We start from the raw sequence: 14,931 nt of genomic DNA on the forward strand, positions 1-14,931 counted from the left end.
AAAAACAGCGCCTATTACGTGTCTAGACAACTTCCCTCCAAAATAATAAGAGCCTGAGAAGCTCATAGCATGAGCAAATCCCCAATGGATGTGAAATGTTGCCCAATATTGAAAACCTGCTTTAACGATTTCAAAGCAGCATACATAGAGCAAATATACACATAAGGTGAGCGGTGCTCTGCATTCTGCTTTGAGCAGGGGGTTGGACTAGATGACCTCCTGAGGTCCCTTCCAATGATTCCATGATTCTCTCCCATTCTCCTGCTAGCATCCCTTTCCTTTCAATCCCCCCCTCCTTTTTTTTTACACTGATCAGCTGCTGCTGCCCTTTAGATAAGCTCATATACCCAGATGTTTCTTTTCCATATTTTTAGTTATCAAAAGCCCAGTTCTGCCCTTGTATTCAACCGGGTAACATTCCTTGAAGTCACTGAGAACTGTGTGTGCATAAAGGGTTCATGGTTGGAACCTAGGCTATCAATCACTCCCGTGCTAATCATGGGAGCTAATCCTTCCTCAACAGGCTGCCCATTTTGTTTATATTTGAAGACATTCACATTTTCAGTTCAATATATAATGGAACTCTGCTATGACACCTGTTTATAAAGGCACCCAAAAAGTGGTTCTATAACTGTCAGGAGTTCTGTGCTGGTGGGACAAAAAAGCTTCCCCATTAGAAATGCAGTGCAGCAAATGGCAAGGAGGTTTAACTGTTATTGCATTAAATGAGTTATTATGGGATCCTTATCAAAATAGACAATTTTCCTAAAGCTGAGAGCTGTCCCTACATCCTTCCGCTTCCCCACATCTAATAAGTCACTGCTGCGCCTCAAGAGCTGCTTGGCTGTGCGGTCGTGCTGTCAAAATCAGTCCTGCACAGGAAATATCTCAGTGTTGTCTACTTGTGCTGTGGGTGAAGAGGAGGAGAGGAGCTAGTCAAAGACGCACTACTGGCTCATACGCACCACATAACTTCATGCCAGGAAGGCAGAATGCTGCTTCAATGTTTGTTCCTGTCAATGGGGGCTTTACAGGAACAGCTCTACATAAAGGATTCTGTGTTGGGTAATCTTATAAAAAAGCTCCTTGGAGAGTAAGACAGGGAGACTATGGTTTGATGAATAGTACCTGAGTGTAACACAGGGTTGTTCTCTACTGTTACCAAGGATAAAGCCCCTCCAGTAATCATTGTGTCTTCTTTCCACCATATCTGCAGCCAGGGTATGGAGATAGCTAGAGGAATCTGACATTCCTTTAAGGACAGCACTGTGAGCTCATGTTTTAACATTTACTGTGCCCTCATCTCTCCTGTGTGGTGATTAACAGGCCGGTTACACAATCTGGCTCAATACTGATTTTCTGAGATTTTAATTTTGCCTCACAGATTGAGGTCAGGGAGCCGGTTCTGAAATTGTTCTTTCGATCCCTTGCTGATGTTTATTATTCCCCAGTGTAGTGCCAATGATCTCTCCCTATGATTTTATAAATGACTAATCTGGGTGATTCTCTTACAATCCCCATCCCATTAAAACAGGGCATTGTAACTTAAATCCTTTAAAAAAAATAACATTGGAACCTGAAGATCTTTGATTCAGCAAAACTTATCTTTTTAGTATCTTATTTGCCTTTTCTAGCTATTATGTTACCTTATTCTTCTTTAACGGCTGACTTGTCTGAGGTCACATGATAGCACAGAGACAGCTTTGGTTGGGAATGCAAATAATCAGTTTGTCATGAGCTCATGTGTTACTAGGTATTTCCACTGCAAATAATGTCAATAATCGTGAAATCGGGGTGAATTATTTGGAATCTGAAATTGCTTTGACAAGAATTGCACTTGATTGATTTTGTCATCTTTAGCTGATAAGGTATCATTTCTCTTCCACCTTCGGAAATTTTGATAAATAGCCATGGCCTCTAGAAAAAAGATTGGGAATTCTGCTTAAGCTAAGCCTCATTTTGGCTTTCCATATCTCTTCAGTAGTAGAGGCAGATTTCTTATACTTGAGAAATATTTCCAGAATTGCTGGATGTCTCTGATATAATAATTCCAACCCAGATATTCACGTCCTCCCATAATGGTTATTACAACGTGCTACCTATTGGAATTTTGATTTTCCGCTAACATTACTTGTATTCAACAGGAACAGAATATAATGGCTAAGATTCTGATGGGGACTAGAGAATGTATTTGTGCTATCCTATTTACGCTGATACCTATTGAATTGTGGACGTACTATATAAACCTTCACCAAGAGGGACACTAATTTTTGAATATTAGTGATTGCTCACTTTTCTGGACATTGCCTGAAGTAAAGTATGCTTGCATTTGCATATGTAACTTTTTGCATTGTCAATCAATTAGTTATTATGCACTGGCTTTTTGGGAGCTACTAGATTTTGAGCTCACTATCAATGGTGTAAATGAAGAGTATTTCCAACAAATTCAGTGGAATAATACCAATGTAAAACAGATACAAGTGAGATGAAAATCCAGCCCTGACTATTTAAAAAATCAAGAATGCTCAACTGCACTCCAAAAACAAGTCAATGGCAAAGAGTCCAATTGACTTCAATGAATTTTTGATCAGACCTACCCCTGTTTTCAGTGGAAGCAGAAGCTGGCTTTTTAACTTCATAGTCATATGTTCGGACAGACTTTTATTTCTTATTAACCCTTTAGGATGGACCAAGTGTTAGGGTCACATATTTAAAGTGTCTTCACCTAAGACTTTAGTTTTGTACCTGCAATTTTGGATCTGCAATGAATGACAGACACAAAAAAGCAGATGGAATTAAATGTGAGTGCAAATGATAGGATTCCCATATTTTAAATACTTGATTGGGCTTGTAGTGGAATGTGGAGACAATCAATTGCAGGTGCAAAAACAGAGGCTGTATTTAGCAATGTGGCCTTTATTGCTAATCATACTGTAAAGCATCCCGAGATGCTTCATTATGGAAAAATGCTATAAAAGTCTCACTCTTGAGTAATCAAGTTTAAAAGAAACTCCTTGGAAAATAGAGATTTGTGGGGTTTGTTTGTTTTATTTTTTTGGTTTTTTTCAAATGGAGCACACATTTTGTATATTGCTCTCAAGGCAAAAGCACCTTCCATGCTGTGATGTATCCTTGCTGCAAAAAGGGTCACTATATATTTGGAGACTTGAATAAGACTGATGATCTCACTATATTAAAAAAAATCCCCAAACTTAAACCAACCCATAACTCTTAAAATGCAATTATATACTGCTCTATTTTGTATTCTCTATGTTTAATGCAGTTTAACAAGCTACTGGATCCAGGCTGTTGCAAGCTGTAACAGCAACAATGTAAAGAACTAATAAAATGTAGCAGATGACACATATGCCTTAAGAAAAACCATATATTTTAATTCTATTATAATCTAGAAAGGAAAAACAGATATGTTACTGTCTCAACCCTACTTTATTTATTTAAAGAATCATTTTGTTGCTGTGGAGCACTAGAATATATTATTTTCTAGAGTTTTACTGAAAAGGCTACATTGCATTATGCTCAGGTAGGTCCAATATATTTTGTTTTCCTTTCCTTTAATCAAAAGTACATTGAACTATGATAGACTCAGGAAAACATAATTTTAATGTCAGTCTGATTTTGGTTAGTGAGCTCACTATTTTAGTATGACAGTGTCTGGAATGAGCATTTAATGTCACCATTACATTTAATTTGGCATTAGGAAATGTGCAACTAATAAAATATTTTCAAGCTGTATATGTACCTGAAATACGGTAACACTGGACCTGTTTCGAAGTCCATTGAAATCAATAGGACTTTCCCATAGACCTCAAAAAGTTTTGGATCAGGCCCATTGTTTCCAAAGGAATATTCTTTCTTTTATATTGCATAATTCCAGGATCACTTTACTGAACATCAGTGGTGTGGTCCTGGATTTAAACCAGCATGAAAGCATGATCCAAAGCCCATTAAAATTAATGGAAAGTCTCCTCTTGACTTTGCTGAGCTCTGGATCAGAACATCAATGAAAACAGAATTCAACCAACAAGGACAAGTGCAGAGTCCTGCACTTAGGACGGAAGAATCCCATGCACCGCTACAGACTAGGGACCGAATGGCTCGGTAGCAGTTCGGCAGAAAAGGACCTAGGGGTTACAGTGGATGAGAAGCTGGATATGAGTCAACAGTGTGCCCTTGTTGCCAAGAAGGCCAACGGCATTTTGGGATGTATAAGTAAGGGCATTGCCAGCAGATCGAGGGACGTGATCATTCCCCTCTATTCGACATTGGTGAGGCCTCATCTGGAGTACTGTGTCCAGTTTTGGGCCCCACACTACAAGAAGGATGTGGAAAAATTGGAAAGAGTCCAGCGAAGGGCAACAAAAATGATTAGGGGTCTGGAACACATGACTTATGAGGATAGGCTGAGGGAACTGGGATTGTTTAGTCTGCGGAAGAGAAGAATGAGGGGGGATTTGATAGCTGTTTTCAACTACCTGAAAGGGGGTTCCAAAGAGGATGGATCTAGACTGTTCTCAGTGGTAGCTGATGACAGAACAAGGAGTAATGGTCTCAAGTTGCAGTGGGGGAGGTTTAGGTTGGATATTAGGAAAAATCTTTTTCACTAGGAGGGTGGTGAAACACTGGAATGCGTTACCTAGGGAGGTAGTGGAATCTCCTTCCTAAAAAGTTTTTAAGGTCAGGCTTGACAAAGCCCTGGCTGGGATGATTTAGTTAGGGATTGGTCCTGCTTTGAGCAGGGGGTTGGGCTAGATGACCTCCTGAGGTCCCTTCCAACCCTGATGTTCTATGATTCTGTGAACCAAATGCCTTCTGAAGATTGGTGCTGGGGAAAAAACAATTTATTTGTGTCACATTAGTAACTCCAGTGCTTAAATTCTTTTATGGAAAAATTGTTGTGTCTGAGGCGATGATGTCAGTGAAGACTGGGATCATTTCAATAAGGGGTGTGGCATCTCCCCATTTTGCAATGAAATGGCAAATGAAATTTAATGGGGATCAATGTAAAGTAATGCACATTGGAAAAAATAACCCCAACTATACGTACAATATGATGGGGACTAATTTAGCTACAACTAATCAGGAGAAAGATCTTGGAGTCATCGTGGATAGTTCTCTGAAGACGTCCACGCAGTGTGCAGCGGCAGTCGAAAAAGCAAATGGGATGTTAGGAATCATTAAAAAAGGGATAGAGAATAAGATGAAGAATATCTTATTGCCGTTATGTCAATCCATGGTACGCCCACATCTTGAATACTGTGTACAGATGTGGTCCCCTCATCTCAAAAAAGATATGCTGGCATTAGAAAAGGTTCAGAAAAGGGCAACTAAAATGATTAGGGGTTTGGAACGGGTCCCATATGAGGAGAGATTAAAGAGGCTAGGACTTTTCAGCTTGGAAAGAGGAGACTAAGGGGGGATATGATAGAGGTATATAAAATCATGAGTGATGGAGAGAAAGTGAATAAGGAAAAGTTATTTACTGTTATTATATTTATATATTATATTATATATAAGTTATTATATAAGAACTAGGGGCCACCAAATGAAATTAATGGGTAGCAGGTTTAAAACAAATAAAAGGAAGTTCTTCTCCACACAGCGCACAGTCAACCTGTGGAACTCCTTGCCTGAGGAGGTTGTGAAGGCTAGGACTATAACATGGTTTAAAAGAGAACTGGATAAATTCATGGAGGTTAAGTCCATTAATGGCTATTAGCCAGGATGGGTAAGAAATGGTGTCCCTAGGCTCTGTTTGTCAGAGGATGGAGATGGATGGCAGGAGAGAGATCACTTGATCATTACCTGTTAGGTTCATTCCCTCTGGGGCACCTGGTATTGGCCACTGTCAGTAGACAGGATACTGGGCTGGATGGACCATTGGTCTGACCCAGTATGGCCATTCTTATGTTCTTATGTTAAAATTGGGGAGAACAGCAAATGTCGCTGTCTATTTGTTTGAGCACACCAATTTTCTTTGTGTGTGTGAAACAAGCAAATGTATACAGGCCTTAGTACCTGATCCTTCAATGAGAGGAATGCAGGCAGATACCTACGCCCACACACAGCTCCACACTGAAGTCAGGATCTGCACAGACCCACCTACAAAATTGTGGCTTCAGTGTATAACTGTTTATCACAGCATATCTTTGGTTTTCATTTCCCATGTATAGTTATAGTGTGTGTAAAATTTACCTGTTTTAAGGAAGCACTGCTATTTTTCAGATATCTGCCTAAAACACTGTGTTAGAGAACTAATACAAGTGGGGTTTTTTTATGACCAATTCTGTGTGCTGTTGGAATGTGAAGAATAACCACGGCCCATTTGCAAAGATTCTTTCCATAGAAAAGACTATATATTGTCTGGGAGCTAGTCCAGGCACTGACATTATCATTAGCTCAGCAGTCTACAATATATTCTCCGGGAGATACTTGGAACAAGCATTATTAATGCTATCCATCACTAACAAAAAACAAAACAAAAATCATAAATCCAGTAGTGAAAGTGAGCAATGTACATATTTTTTTCCAGACAAAATCTGAAGACGTATACTGTGTAAATATTCTCATTTTCCAGAATTTCACTTTACCGTTTGACCTGCAGAGTATTAAAAAACAAAAGCCCACACCCCTTACATCTTGCTTTCAGCTGCACTCAAGGTGCTCTGACTCAATGGCCAAATATTTAATTGTGTGTGTGTGTGTGTGTGTGTGTGTGTATAAAACTTACTGTAGGATCTTTGCCAGCCATTTTGCACTCTTCAACTTTGATTGCTGATGCTGGCCAGAAAATCTATTTGGAAAGAAATAATAATTTAAGGAACTACATAATTTTAGTTGAATATATACAACATTCATCACCCCATCTAGTTTATGCTAACAGGTTTCCTTCAAGTATTTCTGAGTTCACAAAGTCAATATTTTTACAGATTTCATACCTTTTTTGCTAGGGAAAAATATTTCTGCCACATATTTTTCTGACAGAAATCCAGTTTAAACAGTAAAGAGAGTTTTACTTTTCCCTACAAGTCTGGATTAGGCATGCATCAGTTTAAAACATAGGCCCTGAAAAAACTGTTGCTGTTATTCTTTTATAAAAGTTTATTTTTACATAAAAACAATGGTAAATGAAAGCTTTGTATTTTAGGATGCAATATTGAAAATAATGGGCCAGATCCTCAGCTGTAATAAATTAGTGTAGCTTCCTTGAAATCAATGGAGACAAGCTGATTTATACTAGCTAAGTATCTAGCCTAAAGTTTGCTGCTCCAATTAAGGATTAGTTAACCAACCTGGACAAACTGCAAACCCCTCTGAACTTTTGCTATTCTGTACAACTGAACAAAAGAATTTTAGGATTAAAACTTTTCTGAGGTTCTGAAATCTTTGGATACCGGATACATTTTTATTAATATCCCTATGCTACTTCCAGGGATGGTCCATGACTTGAAATCGGAAGTGCTGAAATACAGCAAGAAAGGCTGTTATTACAGTGTTTCTCTTTTGGAAGCAGAAGCAGAAGTGCTGGATATCTCATGAGAAAATGTGTTCTCTTAAAATTTCCAGCTGAATTTAGCAGAATCTGGAGTTATAGATAACTTTCAGATAAGCACCTTAAGATCTGAATGCTTATCCAAACCATACTCAAACTCTGATTTTTTTTTTTAAAATTCATCCATCATTAACTCTGATCTTGAAACAGAAAAGGCAGTAATAGAGAAACACTCTCTATACTCTTCATAGGTGGGTTAGGCTGATAAGGAAAAGTAAATCAGAATTCTGTCTCAAGATACCACTAGCAATATCATAACAATAAAAAGAGAATTGTGATGACAGACTTGAGTCTAAATGTATTTAGCTGATGGTTCATTTCTGTGCATCTTTCCTATATTAAAAATGTTATTATTTCAATAGATGTTTTAGTGATATTTAAGCAAATGAATCGCAACATAAAAGAGACCACGTTGAACAGAATCTCCCAGGTGACACAAGAGTAGCAAAATTCAGCCACTATAAAGAAAGATTAAGTAGCAACCCTGCAGACACTGGATAAATTCCAGTTTGGAGCAGCCTAATATTGGGTGGTCATGTGACCTGTCAGAACTGTATGGGGACATTTTTTTGCTTTTGTTTGGTTGTTTTTATTTTTGTTTTGCTCTATATGGGTATATGTAAGTAAACCCTGACTCTGGTTTACATTTTACTATTACAGTGCATTGCAATATTAGTTTGTAAAGCATACTGCTTGCATGCACGCATATCATATATCTATCTATCTATCTATCTACACATCCACCCAAACACTTCACAGAATAAATAACAGCAGTTTGAGAGAAGACTGACATACACAGAAAAAGAAAGAAAACAGGTTTTCAGATGAGTTTTGCAGTGGGGTTTAATCAGTGTGGCAGTACAATAAGGCTGTTCCAGATAGTACAAGCCTTTAGTACCAACGGAGATTATAAATTATGTGGAGGTACAGTAAAAAGATGGATGCTGGACTAAAGGATCAGATGAGATTCATAGATTCCAAAGCCAGACGGACCACTGTGATCATCTAGCCTGACCTCCTGTATAACACAGGCCACAGAACTTCCCTAAAATAATTCCTAGAGCAGATCTTTTTTTAAAAAAAATCCAATCTTGATTTTAAATTTGCCCATGATGCCAACTCTCACTTTTAAAAATTCACACCTAATTTCCAGTCTGAATTTATCTAGCTTCAACTTCCAGCCATTGGATTGTGTTATACCTTTCCCTGTCAGACTGAAGACCCCATTATTACATATAAAAAGAAAAGGAGTACTTGTGGCACCTTAGAGACTAACCGATTTATTTGAGCATAAGCTTTCATGAGCTACAGCTCACTTCATCAGATGCATTCACTGATGAAGTGAGCTGTAGCTCAGGAAAGCTCATGCTCAAATAAATTGGTTAGTCTCTAAGGTGCCACAAGTACTCCTTTTCTTTTTGTGAATACAGACTAACACGGCTGCTACTCTGAAATCTATTATTAAATATGTGTTCTTTATCAGAGAGAAAAGATCTGTTAAGTATATTTTACAGAAATCTGAATTTGAACAGGTTCTGAAGTAAAACAGAAGCCTTTGGAGGTTTCCAAACACTGGAATGATGTCACAGCATTTTCCATACAGCTGAGGGAGAAGGCATGAACATTTTGCACATGCTAGAATATAGAGAGCAGATACATGAGGTGGCCTGAGGAAAGAGTGTTACAATAACTGAAAGGAGAGGACGGTATGGAGGGGGACCGCAATGGAGACAGGATTAGCGTTATGTCTCTGAAACTAGGAATGTATTACTCCCCTATGATACAAAAATGGGAGGGATTATAAAACAGAAGCAAAAAAGTTCAGAGGAGAAACTTCAGCTATGGGACTTTCTTTATCGTAGGAAAATAAAACAAACCTAGTCTAAGATTAAAGACAGCTTCATCCTATTCATTTCCCTCGCATAGCCTGAAAAAGGAGACAGTTACAAAAATATATCCTCAAGCTGCTTACAAGGTTCTTTTAAAGCTGCAGCTTTGAATACTCTCAAATCTTTGAGGGGAGTGGAAATTTTACATCAGTCACCTAATACAAGGTGCTCCTTATGAGACTGAGCCACCATGCAAATGACTCAAAAACAAGTAAACAGGTTGAATGAAATGTTTTGAGTCATTTTAAAGTTTTGTTCATCTCATGTTACACATCAAACAAGTACTAACTGTTCAATGAGGTGTGGATTTAGACTTCTGCCTACTGCTGGTCTAATGAAACACACATTTTTTTCCCTTAAAAAAAAGGCATGCAGTAAAATGATATTGGGTTCTGGAAGAACTTTTGAACTTACACTCAGAGGGTCCTGGCTTATATTATTAATATTCAAAGACAAAATGTGATCTTTGCTGCCCACATAGATCCGGTCCTGATCTTCATCCATTAATAATATCCTGTAATCGAGTGGGTGGTGGGATATATGGTAATATTCAGAGGTCTTGGTTTCCTGCAGCTCTGTAACAGTGAGTACCACAAGTTAGCAAAGGCATTCAGTTGCTTTTCTTGGTTTTATAATTGCATCTTATTTGAAATAAAAGACCCTTTAAATATAAGTGTAGCTAATAACAACAGAAAAAATTATATCAAGCTGTTGGCAATAAAGCTAGTGTTCAGTTAAAACCAATTTTCCTTTCCAAGTTTAAGTGAATAGTATTTACAGGGTAAGTAAGAGTCAGTCATTGATTTATCCATTCAGCTAATGAACTCCACTATTTTAATGGATGTTATTATTTAAAGCTTTAGCTTTTAAGGCAGATTATTTATAAAATTAAAGAATGGACTCAATACATTATAAAGTTTATGACAGAAGACAATCAATAAAAGCTACATAAATACATTTCAGTTACTTTTCCTAACAGAGGATTTCACTGAGAATGGCTGCCTATATATTTTCAAGGGGAAGTTGCTTTTTTTTTTTTGACAAAATTAATTATTCTCCTAATTCCCCATAATGAATTTTAATTACTTTTGACAGGCTATGGTTAGTTTCAAAGAAAATCTAATTATGAAATCAAACTCAAATAGGCAATTTTCTTTCTTTTTTTTTAATGGGACGGGAGCTATTGTGTCACCCTTTTACGTTGAACTCATCTGTTTATTCAGATAAACTCCACTCGGGTCCCTCCTGAAGTAAATGGCAAAACTCTCATTGCCTTCAGTGGTGCACACTCATGCCCATTACAGGAACAACACAAGCATTTGCAATGCTTACAACTCTACACCACCTTGCCAATGCTCTTCTGTTCTGGAGAGACAACTGCTGTAAGAAGACAGAGACAAGGTAGGTGAGGTCATATCTTTTGTTGCACCAAGTTCTGTTAGTGAAAGTTACATGCTGTGTAGCTTGAACGTTTGCCGCTTTCAACAACAGAACTTGGCCCAGGAAAAGATATTACCTCACCTATCTTGTCTCTCTCCTAGTTAGGGACTAACACAATTACAACACTGCCAACAACATAAGAAGATAAGCCTTCCTCTCCTTACTCAGCCAATCTTTGGCCTCCACTTCAATTATTTTATTTTTCATTGTAAAGTAGGGGATATATTTTTAACAGTTGAGAAGGGAAATTGAAGCTTTAAAAAGTAAAAGAACCTATTCTGAATACCTAAAATGATGTACTTATACCACAGGCACATTATTTTCAGAGGTGCTGAGTACCCACAGTTCCAAGTGAAGTCAATGATGGCTGCAGGTGGACAGGACCTCTGAAAATGAAGCCCTATTTGCCCAATCCTGCAAACCTTATTCATACAATTCAAGACAAAGTCCATTGCCCTCACTCAGAGCCAAATCTTTATTTGGATTAAAGTGGTGTAACTCCATTAACATAATTGGATCTATGCCTATTTACTCCAGATAGAGACCTGGTTCTCAGTTTTTGCTCAGCACTCTTGCAATCTCTAACAAGAGCTTTGCCTGAATAATGATTGAGTGAGGGCTCCTAGATCTGTCCTTTAGCCCTTACTGCTGCAACCAGTCAGCGTGAATCAATGGGGCTATAATACAGCTGGTCAGAAAGCCAAAAATATTTTGGTTTTCAGATTTTTTGGGGGTTGTCAAAAAGTTGAAATTTTCTGCAGAAAGTAGACACTACATAGAAAATTTTTGTTGAGTTCAAAATTACGATTTTCCATTGAAAACAATTTTGATGGTAAATTTTCCACAAGCTCTAGATTGTTCATGTGAGCAAATGTTTCGGAGTTTGGCCCTCCATACATGTATTGCAGATATAAGTATAGAGAATCAAGCTAACTAGAAAAGATTTGCATTATCACATTAACTCTGATAGACAATAGCTCATGCCCATTTAATTCTCATTGTGTTAACCAGTAACCTTGGAGACAATGGGGCAGATCCTCTTCTGGTGTAAGTTAGCAACTTCAATGCAGCTGTGACAACTTACAGAAGTCAAGTGTCTCTCCAGTGTATATATTGTAATATTAAAAATAGTACTATTCATAAGTAAGATTTGAACTCCTTGCTTCATAGCTTAAATAAAGGTGGCTCTCATAACCATATATTAAAATTGTTCATGTCGCACAGGTGAAATCCACAAATTTACTTTTAATTCCCTTGGAAAATCCATTCTCTTTTTCCATTTTTCATCCAAAATTCCTCTGTGTAAACTTTAATGGTTGGCTTTTCCAAGACGCCTAAGGGAAATAGGTGCCCAAATCCCAAAATTAAACTCCCATAGGCTCCTTTGAAATTCTCAGGCTCACCTTTCAAATAGATTATGGAAGTTTCATTCTCATTAAGCCTTTTGATTACTTTAATCATCATATTGAGTTTGCTTTGCTGCAGTAAGGTAAAACTAAATCTTCTCACCAATCATACTATCAGAGCTGAGCTATAGCTCAATCACACAGAGGTACCCAATGAAAATATCACACTCCTCTGCTATGCTAAATTACTGTGCTCTATGATATCACTCCCAAAGGCAAGTATATACTATAGCATCAGTGAGTCAGTATGTCTGAATTTACAAATTTCCCATTAATGATACATTTTAGAGTAGTCAGAGATATCATGAATGGTATCATGATGAGTCAGGGTGGTAATGACTGCTTTCAAGGAAGGGTCCCAGGAACCAATGAACATGTCCTTTCCATGGTTCTCATGCTTATATTAGGAGATATCTATATTTTCCTGTGATCAAGCTCTGTTTCAGCACTGTCCTTATTACAAGGCATAAGGTTACAGGCAAAAGCAGTGGAAGTGGAGAGCGATAGAGCTACTCTGTTTCAAACAGGTCACTGGTTGGAAGGATATCACAGGACACTACCCTATCCTATGTAAGCAAAGTCTGAATGAGTTCTCCCCTGACATCTAGTGGTGAGCTGTGGAAAAGGACTTCAGGAGCTGATCTCGTTTGCATGGACACACCCGCCCTGCCTAGGTGCTCAGCATGATGGGACTGCTTGCCCAAATGATCACTTGTGCCTGGTGTTGGATCCCCAGTCTCCTTGTTATTGGGGCAGGAGTAATAAGGCGTTGTTATCCTTGTTGTGTGAACCAGCGGCAGCAGAACTGTACCTGGCATACTCTCTGATAGAAGGACTAGCCGGGTGGTTGGTGAAGAGGTGTGGCCAGCAGGGTGGCTGGCGGAGAGGGCCAGACCGGAGCCTGGCAGAGAGGTGCAGCAACTGCCCAGCGGGGTGATGAGCGAGTGCCTGAGCAGTGGAGCATGTGAGGTGCCCCTCGTTACCCCCACTTCCACCCAGGGTAGGAGGTGAACTCTGCGGATGAACCTCTGGACTCTGGGGCTGCACTGGCCAAGGACAGCAACTGTGAGTGGAGTGCAGAGAAAGAATATGCACATTAAAGGGCTTTTGGGTTGCTTGACTTAAGAACCTGAGGGGAAAAGGACACTGCCCAACCTACTTGTGGGTGGGTCTTTTGCTCATGGTTTGTGTTTATGAATCCTAGTTGTGGTGTTTTCCCAAATTAATGCTTAGTTACTTCCCTCATGTTATTAAAAGTTTTTGCTACACTCAGACTCTATGCTTGCGAGAGGGAAAGTATTGCCTCTTCGAGGCACCCAGGGGGTGGTGTGTAATTGTCCCAGGTCACTGGGTGGGGGCTTAAGCCGGTTTTCTGTTGTATTGTTGAAAAGAAACCCCTAGATACTGAACCCGGCCCTTGTTGCTGCTGGCGTCACCTGGCAGAAGGGTTACATTTACAAAGAAGTCAGAGGCATTCACAAGTGGGAAAGGAAAGACCCTCCTTGTGGTAAAACACCATCACAAGAGATACATACAAGCTTGTTACTTGTACTTCCTTTGGGCTGAGGCCTAAGAATGAATCACAGGCCTCCTGTGGGTTTTTGTCAGGTGGGGAGGAATTCATGGTTCCACACACTGTCTTTTGACATAACAAAATTTGCCACAAAACCTCCTAACAAAATTTGACTTAATGAAGTGTGCTACTACCTGGAAACTATTATTTTGAAATCTCAGTGATGGAAAGACACTATAACAGTGGTGGGCAAACTGTGGCCTACGGGCTGCATGCGGCCCACCAGGGTACTCTGTGGGCCATGAGACATTTTGCTTATGTTGACCATCAGCAGGGACAGCTCCCCGGAGCTCCCAGTGGCTGCGGTTTGCCGTTCCCAGCCACTGGGAGCTGCAGGAAGCGGTGGGCTGCAGGGACGTGCTGGCCACCACTTCCTGCAGCTCCCATTGGCCAGGAACGGTGAACCGCGGCCACTGGGAGCTGCGGGGGGCCTTCCCTGTAGATGGTCAATGTCAGAAAAATGTCTTGCAGCCTGCAATCAGATTACCCTGATGGGTCACAGATTGCCCACCCACTGCACTATAATGTCTTCCATGCTCCCTTCCCATCCTCCCACTATTTCATAAGGAAAACCTCTTAGAAGAACAGGATCTTTTGTCTGAAATTATCAGGTTTATACATTTATTGACCTTCAAACTAAACCCAGTTGCTTGCCTTGGGAATTTGGGAATTCAACCAACATCCCCAAAGCAGTAAACTCTGCATGTAGAATGAGACCCCAGCAAGTTAAGCCTCTTAGCACTTTGTGAGTATTTAATATTTTTGTATGGCAATCAAAATAAAGGTTATAATTTATTCCATGTGTAAATAACTTCTGGCTGTAACCACACAAGAGTAACCTTTGTTCCCTCTGTTAAATAGGTCAGTGAGTTTGGTCTTGGCTTTCATGATTAAATCAATACCAATCTGATTCACACACTTAGAAATCTGATCTTAAAAAACAGATTATTTAGCCCTCTTTCCTTTAACAAACAACAAAACGTTCAGTGAACTCTCTCCCCAGAACCATATACTATTCTGGGCTTTTGGGAAACTCCAAAAGTTGACAGTTAT

General features: G+C 39.2%; 1 protein-coding gene across 2 annotated transcripts in view; it reads right to left on the bottom strand.

The window, feature by feature from the left end:
• Positions 1–14,931, bottom strand: part of SEMA3C (semaphorin 3C) — a 169,053-nt gene that overhangs the window by 59,495 nt on the left and 94,627 nt on the right. Inside the window, exons 3-4 of one of the 2 annotated variants that reach the window (XM_077807872.1) lie at positions 9,874–10,034; positions 6,749–6,811 (exon numbers count right to left, since the gene is read on the bottom strand). In XM_077807872.1, the coding sequence (XP_077663998.1) occupies positions 6,749–6,811; positions 9,874–10,034 (224 nt within the window). Of the gene's footprint in view, positions 1–6,748; positions 6,812–9,873; positions 10,035–14,931 lie in introns of those variants that run through there. The other variant, XM_077807873.1, reaches the window with a different exon arrangement.

This window comes from Eretmochelys imbricata, chromosome 1, assembly GCF_965152235.1.
Source record: "Eretmochelys imbricata isolate rEreImb1 chromosome 1, rEreImb1.hap1, whole genome shotgun sequence".
NCBI lineage: Eukaryota > Metazoa > Chordata > Testudines > Cheloniidae > Eretmochelys > Eretmochelys imbricata.